The sequence below is a fragment of the Erigeron canadensis genome, chromosome 5, assembly GCF_010389155.1.
Source record: "Erigeron canadensis isolate Cc75 chromosome 5, C_canadensis_v1, whole genome shotgun sequence".
In the NCBI taxonomy this organism is placed as follows: Eukaryota; Viridiplantae; Streptophyta; class Magnoliopsida; order Asterales; family Asteraceae; genus Erigeron; species Erigeron canadensis.
The window spans coordinates 1,553,421-1,569,146 of NC_057765.1; the positions used below are offsets into that span (position 1 = coordinate 1,553,421).

At 37.0% G+C, this 15,726-nt stretch overlaps 2 protein-coding genes across 2 annotated transcripts; both read left to right on the forward strand.

The window, feature by feature from the left end:
- The first annotated feature begins 7,975 nt into the window (after positions 1-7,975).
- Positions 7,976-8,482, forward strand: LOC122599460. The gene has a single exon (XM_043771975.1). It carries the CDS (start codon positions 7,976-7,978, stop codon positions 8,480-8,482), a length of 507 nt encoding a protein of 168 aa, XP_043627910.1.
- A 2,460-nt stretch (positions 8,483-10,942) lies between these two features.
- On the forward strand, positions 10,943-13,735 carry LOC122599796 (cyclin-dependent kinase F-1). The gene is made up of 2 exons (XM_043772382.1): positions 10,943-11,637; positions 12,613-13,735. Exons 1-2 carry the CDS (start codon positions 11,140-11,142, stop codon positions 13,543-13,545), a joined length of 1,431 nt encoding a protein of 476 aa, XP_043628317.1. The 5' UTR covers positions 10,943-11,139; the 3' UTR covers positions 13,546-13,735.
- The last annotated feature ends 1,991 nt before the right edge of the window (positions 13,736-15,726 follow it).

Genomic DNA, 15,726 nt, shown 5'->3' on the forward strand with positions numbered 1-15,726 from the left:
TTTTGTTGAAAAAGTGGGAAGTTGGTATTGAAAATGATAAGATTAGACCTACATATGTTCATATGTGGGTTAATGTTTATGATTTGGAATCCACCATGTGGGATTATGAGATCTTGAGTCACATTACTAGTGTTATTGGGGTCCCAGTAGCAATGGACAGGTTTACTGAGGAAATGATTGAGAAAAAGTCAGGCAGGGCTATGTTTGCTAGAGTTTTGATTAAAGTGAAGCAGATGTAACATCCGTGAATTTCACCCGTTTGACTTTGTGTGTAATTTGACTAACATTCTCATTTAATGATATGATCGATTTCATTTTGTGACTAGATGACTAATTAATGTGCTTGACGGGTCGATTGACTGACTTATTATGTGACTCGATACATGACAAATGCTTAATTTAACTACTTAAGAGTATGGGTTAACCCATGGGTCAAGCTACAGCCCATGACCCATCTCAATGACCCAACCCTATCCACCCCCACCTTATCCATTCTTGCATCCATCCATTCATTCTATCATCTCTATCTTTCTCTAGTAAATGCGCACACACACACACACAAACACAATCTCATATCTCTCTCATTAAATTCTTCTATCAATTATTATTCTTGGGTTGATTAGTGTAAGAATCATCATAATCATCGTCATTATTTCATTATACTAAAAATTTAAAGCTTCAAGTGCAAGAAATCTTCAATTTTAGCACAAGTTCGGTTTTGGAATTCTTGTGAAGGTTTGGAAGGTAATTTCTAGTTAATCTCAGTATTTTATTCTTCTTGAACTTATTTCTAAGTCAAAAACAAAAGGGTTTTGGTTAAAATGCCCTCAAAATGGATTTTTAGGTCAAATTTAGGGTTTTGGGTTGGATTGTCTTGGATTTGTGGAATGGAAATACTTTGGATGATGAGTTTTGTCCCATTTATGTTAAAAACATGTTTTGTAGCTTCAAAATGGTTCAAAAATGGTCAAAAACGAGTTCGGGGTCGATTTTGATGTGAAAACCCGTTTTGAGCAAGAACATATCCAGGGGTGCCACATGCATGTATACATGTGCCACAGTTTTTGTGTAAAGTCTGAACAGAGTCAAATATGTGCCACATATTTGTCAAAAATCTGAAAAATCTAAATATGTGCCACATGTAGTAATGCATGTGCCACAGTTTTTGTGTACAGTCCGAACAGAGTCAAATATGCGCCACATGCATGTGTGCATGTGCCACATATTTGCCCAAAAATCTGGAAAAGCTAAATATTTGCCACATGCATTTCCTACGTGCCACATATTTACTAATTATGTATATTTTGTGTTCTAAAGTGTCTAATCCTTAGTTGCTTAACCCAAATTCATTCTTACATCTTAATGATCCATAACAAGGCGTGTGTAACACTTTGATTTCTCCGTCAAAAGTTAGTGTCAAACCTCAACTCGTGTTCAACCAAAACCTTTATATCTTTAACCAAATGTTCTAGATTCATCTTATAAAACATGTTTTGGGTTATGGCATAGTGTAGGATATAATGTGATGATAAGATGTTGATGTAATAGGTTTGTAATCGTTGTGCTCCCCACTCACCCGCTTAAGCTCATTCTAACAACATCTAAGGCTAAGGTGTAACACCCCGACAGCGGCGGAAAACTCGGGATGTAAGATAAAGCACACGCGCACATGGATGTTACATTGGAATACTAAATGAGTGCTTAGGATAAACATAAATAGTCAATTTCATAACCAAACAAGCATAGTAGTAGTTATTACACACACAAGTTCAACAAAGATGATCAAATCAAGTACGAAAGGTTCCCACGCAGGGGATACGATTGGGCATATTGCCACCAAACACAAAGTACAAGCATGCAAACTCCAACCCTAAATCCTGAAGTCTGCTAATAGTCCCATGCTACCACTCCTAGCCACGATTAGCCGGTTTACCTGAAAGGAATACTTAAAAGAGTCAACACAAAGGTTGGTGAGTTCGTAGGTTTGAGTATAAACATGTAGCATAAAAGCATTTTGTACCGCCAGTAGATCTCAAGTATTAAGTAGTATGTAGTGGCTAGTGACCAACTTGCACATAAGTAAGCGAGCACACACAATCCTCGATAGGACCGGCTAATAGTATCAATAGAGCACACACAATCCTCAATAGGACCGGCTAATAGTATCAATAGAGCACACACAATCCTCAACAGGACCGGCTAATAGTATCAATAGAGCACACACAATCCTCAACAGGACCGGCTAATAGTATCAATAGAGCACACACAATCCTCAACAGGACCGGCTAATAGTATCAATAGTGCACACACAATCCTCAACAGGACCGGCTAATAGTATCAATAGAGCACACACAATCCTCAACAGGACCGGCTAATAGTATCAATAGAGCACACACAATCCTCAACAGGACCGGCTAATAGTATCAATAGTGCACACACAATCCTCAACAGGACCGGCTAATATGTAACAAGTAGTCAAATAGCCAAAGAGTAGTAAAAGTAGTTACGGCATGTATAAAAGCATGAGTAGTATTCCTTTCACCCCGAAATAAGTAAAGAAAAAGGGGCTACGAAGACTCACAGTGATCTGCTACGAGCGTAGTTCTACAAGCACAGGGTATAAGCACAGATATAGTAAAATATATCTACTCGAATCCAAGTATGTCTTGATGTCAACCTAATCACAAACCATTGAGCATAGATGGATACATGTATTAGTTCTCGTGATTATTTATTTACTAAGTGTCCTTGATGTACTGATGATTTGGATCACTAATGATCTTTAAACGTTTGACTCAACAGTGTTTTTCATACACTAGACTCGTAATGAACGTCTTTGAACTCGCACTTTGATAAACAAGATCGAATATGTCTTGATTATACCTTAATTAGGGTTTCCTTGTACATGATAGACTTGGATTACAACTAAGTATAAAACCTGATTTTTACAACTAACGAAAATAGGGTTTAAATTCGTAAGGTGTAGCTGAACGAAGATTAAATTCGTAAGGTGTATCTGAACGAAGATTAAATTCGTAAGGTGTATCTGAACGAAGATTAAATTCGTAAGGTGTATCTGAACGAAGATTAAATTCGTTTGAGGACTTAAGTTTGTTTGCTAAGTTCGTTTTGAAGCTTAACTTCGTTTTGGAAGACTTAAATTCGTTTCTGGGATACTAAATTCGTTTTAAGTGTTTTTAGGACGAATTTGGGACTGTTCAAACAAAAACGAGGGTTTTGAAGATTAAAACATGTTTACGACCCAAATTTGATCACGAAAAGGTTACTAAACACTTTTAGACACAAACCCACTAACTTTTAACACGATTTTTACACCAAAAATGGACCAAATCATCAAGAACATACACTTGAAAAGTAAGCTTTTATTTTGATGAAAATCTCAAAACTTGTTGTCATTACCTGAAAATCGATACTAGAAATATGTTTTGATTATCACAAGGAAGCTAAAAATGCAAGAAATCTTGGTTTAACAACTCAAAATCAAATGATGAATTTTTGTGGGTGAAGATGGTGAAGGTATGTGTGTGTTTTTAGAGAGAGAGAGGTGAGATGGGATGAAAATGGAGAAGAAGTGGAAAAAATTGGGTTTTCTAACCCTTATATAGTTTTTCCCTTAATTAATGATTCTAATAATTGTAGGGCCTAAATGAAACATTTTCAGACTAGAATTTCTTGAACACAATCGCTTACGTCTTGAAACCTAACATTCTTATCACAATAGACCATAGACGCGTCTTATAATTTAAGATTTAAGAGTGAATAGACCTTCACGTGAGCACATGTTCGAAACTAGAACATATTATGGATTTATTTAAATTATTTCTAAGGCGGTTGTTACATAAGGTGAGTTCCGTAGCTCCCTACTCGCTTGAGATTCGGGCTGGAAAGTGTACATGTGTTTGGTTGATCGTTTGATTGACGAGTTATTGATTGTTTGTTTGATTTTGTGCTTGATTGTGATATTATGATTTACTTAGGATTGTTGTGCCTATATGGAAGTCGGTTATGCATTCAAAGGGTTTTAGATGTGGTGGGAAGGCTGTGGGTTGTGTGTGGAATTGATGGATTTAGGGATTGTATTTGGAATGAACATTTACGCATTATTATACTTTATTTACGCGGTACACACGCAAGCATACTTTATTTACGCGGTACACACGCAAGTATACTTTATTTACGTTGTACACACACAAGCATACTTTATTTACGCGGTACACACGTAAGCATACTTTATTTGTACGGTACACACGCAAGCATACTTTAATTGTTGTAGTGATGACGCAATTGGCACACATTGATATATATTATGACAATGCACACATAAGATACATGATTTGATATTGACATCACTTATGCTCGTTTATTACATGAATTTACTTTACCCTATATGATCTTGTTGTGATTTGACATTGTGATTAGTGACAATGGTTCCCTGTGAACCATTACTACGAACTCACCAACCTCATGTTGATTTGTTTAGTACACTTTTCAGGTAATCAGGTGAACCCAAGGCAAGATGCTTGATTGATAGATTGAATGGACCCGGGTTTAGACTTACATGGATCAAGGATAGATTTGATGAGTGATTTATTTGTGACTTTTTCCCCATTCGTTTGACACAATTTTGAGGTAGAAATGAATCATTAACATGAACTTTAAGGTACTTAATGGAAGTAGGTTTGTGAACAGGTTTGATGTGAGAGATTACTGATCGAGGGAGTATAAATGAGCATAGAAGATTAAGGATGAAGTTCAGGAGATATACATATGAAGAATGGGAGCTGAAACAAGAAATTACGAGTGAAGCGGAGCTGCCAACACCGTTGGGACACACCCAGCGTCGCTGGATCGTACATGCAACATCCCAACGCCGCTGGCACACAGCCACCGCCATTGGTTCCTTCAGGAGCACACCCAGCGCTGCTGGGCACACTGACAACGCCGTTGGGGCTAGGTCGGCAGAATTAGGGTTTTTCGTATTTTGCCTATTAATACCCCGTTATAAACCCTAAAAATATAAACAGAGCATATAGGTCAAAAGTGACGGCTAGGGATCGAAGACTAGGGTTTCTCCAGAGCAGATCTAACATCAGCAGAAGCTTGGGAATCCAACCTTGTGATTTATAATCACCCGGTTTCAATTCTTTCTCTCTTTCCGTTATCTCTAGATTTTTATGTTATTTTATTTTATCAGATTTTTCATGGCTACTCAGCCTATGAGTAGCTAATTTACTAAACATTCATTTGGACGTGATGTAAACATGACTTGATTGTTGATTATGGTTGATTGTTGAACAGTTTCTATGCTAAATCGAATATCCATATTTATTTGAATCTGATTTGTTATTAGTTTTCATATACAAATTGATTTTAATTGATTTGGTTGAGTCAAATTGGTACGAGGCTCTAGGGTCATTTTAATCTGTTTGCGAAACATTGGTCGGTCTTTAATCAATGTAAGCATTTGATCTATAACTGGACATTTGATTGGGAAATAATATTTGGTTCAAACGAGTATGCGTTTAGTTAGGTTAATCTAACTGATCTGGTGAACGGAAACCGGATCCAGGTAGTTAGGGTAATAAGTGTCTTTAAACTTTAACAAGAATCAAGACTTACATAAAAGATTTCAGTCATAGTTGCAAGCTCAGTTTTTAAAGCTCAGCGAGCGACCTTAAGATGAACTCATTGAAGTGTCTGACCAGTCGAAAGGCAGTCAGGCTAAATAATTCAAGTGGATCTAATGAGAATCTGAATGTGAAAAGAGTCGTTCAACAACTTCAACTATAACCACTTTTAAACATGTTAATCAAAACCAAACGAATGTCAGTTCTTACATTTATTATCGTTTTCAATTTCATATGTAATTAGTTAACTAGGAAACCCCCAAAAGAAAACTGTAGTTTCATTTTAATATTTTAATTTTCGTTGAACAAGTTCCCTGTGAACGAACCTGCACTTACCCAGACTATACTATTATTAGACAGGGTACACTTCCCTTTAGTTGCGTTATAATCTAGATTAAGTAAATCCTTGAATTATAAATTTAAAACTTAGGTAGTTTAATAAAAACACACATCAAGATTCATTTGCCCTCCTTTGCATTATGCTTAGGATCGTTTGCCATCTTTTGGATTGTTTTGTAAACGCTTGATAGCTAATTGCTCCTTATGCATTTTGTGTTTGTATTTGACTTAACTTGTTGAATTCACCGAATTCATTTACTCTCATTTAGTTGCCTACGATAATTCAATCATGTGCTATTTAATTTCCGTAATATTTTCGAGCCCTATTTCGGGGTGTTACAGAATGGTGGCCCATGCGTGGTTATAGAAAATTAGGCGATTTGACCTAGACTACGACTTAAGTTAAAACTCTTCATATAGCATGCATGGTTAGGAATTTTTGTGTGCAACGTGAATTATGTGAACCCTTAAAGGTGTACATTGTGAGTTTGTAGTTAAGACCAACTATATAATGACTTGAGTACAATGTGATGAATGGGTAATGAGTACAATGTGGTCAACTTATGCATTGGTTTGAACTTGATTATGGTTGAGATGGATTGTTGTTATTGATTGATAATAGTTTGATGATTTAGGGCAAAATGAAGTTATGGCGTTAACTTGATGTAACATTGTGGCAACCCTAAAGAGCTTGATCAACTATTTTATGGTCACCCGGTATTATAACAATTTAATGACATCACGGATTGCATACGCTTGGCTTAGGGTATAATAAGAAACCGATATGCTTAATGGAAGTTGATTGGGTGGAGGGTTAACCGCTAGACACCCTGTATACAAACTCGGTTAATAACTAGAAGGCATATCGAATTCGGATTATACTTTGAACCATTTATGTTAGTTACTTGGATTGTATGATGCGTTGAACATGAGTACTTGTATGATAAGCGATTGTACGTAGTGAACTTGGCATGATGGCATGATAAGTAACAATCCCCCCCTTAGAACTCTAGCTCTTTTGCCTTAGTATAATGGTATGAATAATGTATGATGCATCGGTATGAGAGCATTGACTACTTGTGTGACTAATATGTGAGCATTTTGAGATTAACTTTCGGGTGAACGTGTTACTTGTTTTATAGAAATGGTGAGACCATGGAGAGCCGGAGCTAACTATAGGGCTAACTCTCAAGAGCCTCAACCGGAAGCTCAACCGGAAGAGCAGGGAGGTAGAGGTAGGGGCCATGGTGGACGCCGAGGTATGGGCCGTGGTGAGGCTCCCGGGCCAAACTTGGCGGAGGTGATCGCTCAAACGGTCACCAATATCATGCCAACTATTGTTGCCCAAGTCACGGCAACTCTTGAAGGGAACAATAGGGCTCAACCTAATGAGCCTCAAAATGTTGAAAATCCGAAAAATGTGATTAATGAGGGTGCCCAACCTCATGTTGTGGTAGGTGAGGAGGAGGAGGAACCGGTGGCGGTTGACAACTATATCCCTAGGTATAATGAACATAGGGTGTACCGTCAAGGATGTATCTTCAAAGACTTCAAGAGTTGTGGGGCGTCATAGTTTGATCGAAAGGGTGGTCCCGTTGAGTGTATTAGGTGGTTTGAAAGAATCGAAGCGGTAATTGAAAGAAGTCATTGCACCTATGATGACCGGATTCTTTTATGCATCCGGCATGTTTAAAGATGATGCTCTAAGTTGGTGGAATCAAGAAGTTAGCTTGGGTCGGACTTACAATTTGTCATGGGCCAATTTCAAGGAAAAAGTGAAAGAAAAGTGTTGCCCTCCCTATGAACTCCAAAATTTAACCATTGAATTTGTCTACCTCAAGATGGACGGGGCCGACTACAAGGGCTACATTAGACGGTTCCAAGACTTGTCTACCCTTGTTCCTCACTAGGTGAACCCCAAGCACCGGGCTATTGATAAGTCTGTATTGGGCTTGATTTCACAAGTCCGATATCTTGTTAACTCAGTCATGCCTACTTCTATGACCGATGCTATTAACCGAGCCGGTAATGTGACCAAAGATTTGTTGAGGAGCGGGGTTTTGAGTAAATCATCATCATCATCATCAAAGAGGAAAGATGTGGCGGAGAGTAGTGGGGTGAGGAAGATGGGTAGGTTTGACCCTAAGAATGCTAACCGGAGAAGAGTGATGGTTGTGGTTAAGCCGGCAAGGAGGCCTTATGCGGGACCTCATCCTTTTTGTAACAAGTGTAATAAGCATCATCCCATTAACATCCAATGTGGGGCTTGTTTTAAATGCAACCAACTCGGGCATTTATCAAGAGATTGTAGAGCACCGGGGACGACCTCAATGAATGTGGCTCTTATTCAATCCGTCCCTCCTCATGGTAATCAACGAAGAGGTGAGTGTTTCGAATGTGGTAGCCCTCATCACTACCGCAACAATTGTCCTCGATGGGTGGGACAACAAGTTCAAGTAGCCGTCCACCCCAACCAACTACAAATAGCCGGGTAAAACCAAAACCAGGGACAACATGGCCACCAAGTGCAACCTCGTGGACGAGCCTTTGCGGTCAATGCTAATGAAGCCCGAAATGATCCTAATGTGGTTGCAGGTACATTCCTTTTCAATGGTCAATATGCAATGGTTTTATTTGATTCCGGAGCCGATTATAGCCTTGTTTCCTCTAGTTTTGTTCCCTTGATTGATGTGCACACATGTACTTTGAAATATGTGCTTGATATAGAAATGGTAAACGAGTCACTAACCAAACCTAATCAAATAATACGTGATTTTGTCTTGACCCTAAACGATGTTGAATTCTTCATAGACCTTATGCCTTTCGATATTGGGAGTTTGATGAGCGTCCATTTTGTGATAAAAATCCCTATTGAAATGCTTCATTTCTATGTCTAAATGAGTTAATATTCCGGAACTATCGGTACTTAGTGAATCGTATGTTTATGCAGGTTCACGGAAGATGCGAGAGAGGGTAAATGGCATCAAGTAACTCAAGATAAAGTCCTATGAAGTTACAAGACACTAGGAGTTGATTCGAGAGCCGAACGAAGATGCACCAGCTGCATCAGGAGAAACCAGCGCCGCTCATCAAGTCACCAGCGCCGCTAGCCCATGCCCAGCGCCACTGGCAGGCCCAGCCAGCGCCGCCGGGCGGCCTAGATCAGCAACCGACTTACAGCTCTATATAAGTTGAACTAACCCTCAAAACCCTAAGAAAGAGCCGATTCAGCAGCCTTAACCGCCCATATTCTACCCTAGGTCATAGTTGCAGATTCCAAGAAGGTTTTGGAGCTTTTAACGCCTTCCAATCTTCATCCTTATTTGCTTTTAGTTGGTAAACAATGTCTTTCATCTTTTCAGACTTTGTTATTCTTTTAATAATGCTAGGCTAGTAGGCTGAATACTTGTTTGGATCGATGTGATCATGTAGACATTTATTGTTTTATTTTGTTTGTTAGAATCTGTTGAAGTATGTTTTACTGTTTATCGTAGATCCATGTTTTACTAGTTCTTCATACTATTATTGGTTCTATATCTAAGTATATTAGTTTAATTCTGATGGTTGTCTATGATCATACACTAGAACTAATATGCTAGGATGGAAAACACTAGTCGGTCTTTAACTAGTTGTAAAAGGTGATTCACTTGTAACCGAGGGATCCATAACTGTAATAATTAGGACAGATTGAACATGATGCTTAATAATGTCAGACACACTTTATCTTCAAATATTTAAATAAAAACCATTAATATATCATGAATATATTTTTTTTAAAGTATGCAAAAAAGAATAACTCATAGTAAAAAACTCGAACGGGGTACAATGTGGCAAAATACTCAATATATTATGTGAGAATTCAAGCAGAATGAGATGTGACAATATCCAAATAGTGGTACGGGTTGTGACGTGGAAGAATAATAACTCGTAATGTAGGCGGGTTACTATTCATATTGTGTTGCTTTAATAAAGTATACAATAATGTATATAATTGCTATAAAGAGATTGAATAACGCAAAAGAAATAAAGCGTGAAGAAACCAATAAATAACCCGTAGTAGAAAACTCAAACATGATGCGATGTGGCAACATCCAAACAATGGTACGAGTTGTGACGTGGACGAATACTAACTCGCCACACAAACAAGTTACTATTCACATTGTGTTGTTTAAATAAAGTATATAATATATAATATCTTTGAGAAAACTATGTAGCTTTTAAGTTTTCTCATGCCAAACATACAATTGATTTTTGAAAAAGGAGATGATCATATTGTACGAATGTTACACTAAATTGTAAGTTTATTATTTAAGTTTTCTCATGCTTTTAAGTTTTCTCATACCTTTATGAAAAAGGAGATGATAAACATACAATTGATTTTGATACGTTGATCATATTGTACGAATGTTACACTAAATTGTATAAGTAAACAATGCATAAATATGATAAATTAATTAAGATATGTGGGACTAATAAGAATGTTTATTGTTTATGTTGTATATGAGGTGGGTACGGTTCACTTTGGGTCGTCTTTTTACTAAAACCGGAAACCAAATCGTTAGAATTTGATTTTTGAAAACTAAAACCATTAGGGGGCGTTTGGTCATGGAAAACATCCTTTGTTTTTCATTTTTGTAACATGAAAAACATAAATCGCGTTCTAAGAATGTTTTTCATGAAAACAAAACCAATGTTTTTCACTTTTCTATTGAAAACTTGAAAAGATCTTTTTCTTATTTTCCATTTTCATTTCATTACTCCCCTCTCTCACATCTCTAAATTGTTTTTTAGTTTTCAAATTTTTATTTGTTTTTTAAAAAACAATAAACTCTTTTAATTTTTTAAAAAATTTAAAATGAAAAGCTTAAAACATTTTCTATAATTATTTTTTGGGTTCAGTTTTTTCAGTTTTCGACCCAAGTCCATTAGTCATATTTATGTTTGCAAAACAACTTAGCAACAGATCGGACAACCGTTAGACGGACACTTCCACCACTAAATTATTAGGGATGTGACCACGAGACATACTTCACTTTCCAAAATTTATACCATTATAAGTTTTGTATATAATAACTTCATCTCCTTGTCCTTCTGATCAAAGGTAAAATCATACCAAAATTCAAAACCCTAAAAAACCAGATATTAAAATAAAATGGAGGATGGTCGGAGAAAAGGGGGAAAGAGCTGGAGCATCCACACCCGACAAGAAATAATCACAAAATACAAAATCGAAAAACACATAGGATCAGGAACATATTCCGACGTATACAAAGCTATACGTATATCCGACAACACCCCTGTCGCTTTAAAAGAAGTCCACGATTACCAATCCGCTTTTCGCGAAATCGAAGCTCTTCAAACGCTCCAGCATTCACCAAACGTTGTCGTTTTACATGAGTATTTCTGGGATGAAGATGATGATGAAGATGCTGTTCTTGTTCTTGAGTATCTTCCAACTGATTTGTCTTGTGTTATTCGTATGTTTAAGAAAAATGGGGGTTTGAGTGTTGGGGAGATTAAGAGATGGATTGTTCAGATTCTGTTGGCGGTTGATGCTTGTCATCGGAGTTCGATTATTCATCGTGATTTGAAGCCGGCTAATTTGTTGGTTTCTGAGGATGGTGTACTTAAGTTAGCCGATTTCGGTCAGGTAGTATTCTAATGTTTTTGTGTTTTTTGGTTTGTTGTTTATGTTTTTTTATGATTAGTTATTGTGAAGGATGATGTTTGTATGAATTTGAAAACTTTGTATTGATACAAGACTATAATTTAAATGTGCCCTTAGGAGATCGATAGACCCTTATACGCCCTTGCCATTATTGTAGATCAAAAAGTCATCTTTACCCGCACTTTAATGAGTTGGAAATCTATGAAAGTTAAGGATATTTGTAGGGTTGGAGATGAAATGAGGATATTTTTATGCATCTGTAAGGATATGATGTGGCAGATAAGGACGTCTAAAAGTGCACCTAACATTGGAGATAGTCTAAACGGAGTTTAAAACTTAAAATCAAAAGAACTAATGTCCAATAATATATGTTAGAGTAGAAGCTAAAGGAATTTGGAATTAGAAATTGTTGTACATTCTAATCGGTTTCCATAAAGATGTACTTGTGTGGCTTTGCAAAGCGAAGGATGTATGTGAACTAGAATTTCCATATGCTACCACGACTCAAAATTATGTTTATAGTGATGGATGTAGGTAGAAGAATCTCGCATGATATTAATTATAGACCTGCCCAGGATCTTGCATCACTAAGGCTTATAGGTGGTGTATCCCGTGATTAGTTTTCTTACAACTAGGAAACTTTGCAGCCAATTAACGTAGGGTTAGAAGCAACGAATGATGTCTGACTTTGTTCCGATTTTTATAATTTGGCTACCGAAGATAGTCAACGGGAAGTAAACGACAAAGTTTGTTGCCATTCTCCATCCTAGCCTAGTGAGTAGTGACAATTAAATGCAGAGAATATAGCAATCAACCTGTTTTATACTGATCTTGATGAAACTTATTGCACAGCTTAAACCATTTTTTTGGGTGAATTTCAACCTTATCGTGAACTTTAAAGTTTGCTGTCATTCTTGCAAATCCCTTCTCTTACTCGTATGTTATATATTCATGTAGGCAAGGATACGCCTAGCTCCTGGATTTGTTGCAGTTCAAGACAACCCACAATCACAAAGCCAAGAATCGTCTTTATCTCAACAACAGAAACCTGTCCCAGAAACAGAAATTATTAGTCAAGAAAATCGTTCAGATCTTATAGAAGGACCTCTTGGGACCATAGAGGAATATGAACAGTTGGATCACTATAAATCTAAAGACCCGTTGGATGAAACCGATAGAGAAACAAATTTCCCTGATGCAGATACATCTTGTCTTGCTACATGCACCACAAGTGATGTAGAGGAAGACTTTCTCAAAAGCAACTATTCTTATGAAACCAATGACGGTGGGACAGAAGCTGGACTTTTAACATCGTGTGTTGGCACGCGTTGGTTTAGAGCACCAGAGCTTCTTTTTGGGTCTACAAATTATGGGGCGGAAATTGATTTATGGTCTCTTGGTTGTATCATTGCTGAGCTTTTCACTTTAAAACCACTTTTTCCAGGAAATTCAGACATCGATCAGTTGAGCAGAATCTACACGGTTTTGGGTAACTTAAATGAGGAAGTTTGGCCAGGTTGTACTCAACTTCCCGATTACCAAATTATCTCTTTTTCAAAAGTTGAAAACCCAAGTGGGTTAGCCTCGTGTCTACCTAACCGATCACAAGATGAGATTTCACTCGTGAAGAAACTAATTTGTTTTGACCCAACGGGTCGGGCCACAGCAATGGAACTGCTTCATGACAAGTATCTAAACGAGGAACCATTACCAGTTCCTGTGTCCCAACTGAGGGTTCCATCTGCAAACCAGGGTGCAGATTACGGCTCATCTGGGTCCGAAGAATGGGGTGATCATCGAGACATAGATTCAGACTCTGATTTTGATGATTTTGGGGGGTTTGAAGTTACAAAACGAACTGGGGGTGATTTTTCAATCCAGTTTTCTTGATTACTTGCTTATGGTAAGCCGGGTATTTGTTGGTTTTTATGCATCAATATTGTTGTGTGTAAAATCAAGTTAAAAGATGTACGAGGTAAGGAAGGATTGAATAAAGAACTTGGAACCCTTTCTAGGATTTTTGCAGTTAAATTTTTTATTTCTTTATTGTGGAATTATAAGTTAAATTATTTTGTCCTAACATACAGAAGATTTAGAGTTTGCCCTTTCTCATAGATTTTGTTGGTCTGCTGTGTATAAAACTTGTTATCTTTGTTTGAACGTGAACCAACTCTGCGTTTGCAATCGCAGCAGCTAAAATGCAGGGGTGGTGTTTAACGGCAGTATCTACACGCAAGGATAAAAGTAATATAGCATTATTTATCTTCATAGAAGTTATATACTTTGGAATTATCCATATTGTCAACTAGGGCGTGCTATGGGTTGGAATAGGACCAGACAAGGCAACCAAAATTTGAGAGGTCAAAGTACAGGAAACTGGTATGGCCTGGGATTAGAACTGGGTGGCCTAGAAAGTCGACTTACATCGAGTTCATTGTTGAATTTGAAGATATAAATTAGCGTAGTCTTATTATTGAAAGATTGCAAATAACAGGACTAGCAATATCAGGTGTATCAAAGGGGTGAATATGGGTCGGTTTTTGGCTAAAACCGAAACCCGAACCGATCCATTCGGTTTTTAGAAAAATAAAACCATTGGATTCGGTTTTTGTTCAGTTCGGTTAAAAATGTTGTTTGAATCCGTTAAATGATCAATGGGAAAGCGCAACTGACTTTCCCGTTATCAATCAAGATTTTGATGGACACGATAATACGTATATGTATGCAGCAAATCTTTAGGTGCTCGCCTAGAACTACCAAATTTCCCATTTGATACAGTTGGTAAGTTAAACATCGAGTTGAATTCCACTCAAGCATGGTCAGTAGGGACGTGAAGATTCATAGGTGAGCCAATTTTCATCTCAAAGGGAAACGACAAAGATGATGAATACCTTGTCGTGGTAGAGGTATGTGATCATAATTAATGCCCAAACAGAACTTTGATCAAATAAATGTTTATGAACACAAAAAAGTGAACTAACAAATGTGTTATCTAGTGATTTTGGATGCGAAGAAGATGGGAGACAAATGCAGTTGTAGCAAGACTTGAAAGTGCCTATTCACTTAAATTTTCCTCTAGGATTTCATGGCTTTTGTTTTAAAGAATCTTGAAGGAAATGTTAGAAATGATGCACTTGTAATAATTATACTAAAGATAAACTGTATACAAAAAATCATCAAAGTGGGATCAAATGATGTAGCATAAGATAATAATGTGGTTGCGCCAAAGATATATCAAATAATTTCCCCCAGAACGCAATCTCAAACACCATCTAAACATCTCGACATCATAAACATAGATACAAAAAGCTACTATCAAACATGAATCTCCATGAACTGTGACCCATGTTTCATGATCACAAAGCATATGTTCTAATATAACACATACTTTTAGTACAACTAGTAACAAAAATTTATCCAATTACCTAGGGATAATTTATCCATATTATTGAAGATCTACTAGAATTTGCAAAAAAATTCATCACCATATGATTTCAAATACTAAAAACAATATAACCAAGCAATTCACTGTTCACACTCAAATGTAATTGTAGTAGCTAGTTACAAAAATTTATCCAATATCTAGGGATAATTATCCCTATTATTGAAGATCTACTATAATTCGGAAAATTTATCATCACCATATGGTTTCGAATACTAAAAACAATCTAATCAAGCAACTTACGGTTCACACTCAAATGTGATGCAAGATGGTTTAAAAAAAACCTCCAAAACTACTTTCCAACGAACCTTTCAAAGAAGTTAATACCAGAGATCGAGGGATCACGAATTCTCCATGCTTGTAGTCACGAAGACTACCATGATTAGGACAATAGGGAGGAGAATTGGAGATCGTACTCTCTCTTCTAATACACCGTCAAGTGGCAACATAGTGTTCTTATTTTCTGGCAAACATTGTAGTGCACCAAACACAATACCCTTTATTTTTTCAATGAACTCTGTGACCCTTTCAGATTTGAATGGAAATAACCATTTAATGATTTGAGATGCAGATTCTCCCTCTTGCGTGTAGCTCATGGTTGTTTCTTCGTTTGCTGTGTCATGAAGATG

Excerpts from the sequence above, each read along its gene's own strand:
- LOC122599460 (XM_043771975.1), top strand. The coding sequence starts at position 7,976 with ATGCCTACTTCTATGACCGATGCTATTAACCGAGCCGGTAATGTGACC.
- LOC122599796 (XM_043772382.1), top strand. The coding sequence starts at position 11,140 with ATGGAGGATGGTCGGAGAAAAGGGGGAAAGAGCTGGAGCATCCACACC. Across the intron at positions 11,638-12,612 it reads AGTTAGCCGATTTCGGTCAG|GCAAGGATACGCCTAGCTCC; the intron begins GTAGTATTCTAA and ends ATATTCATGTAG.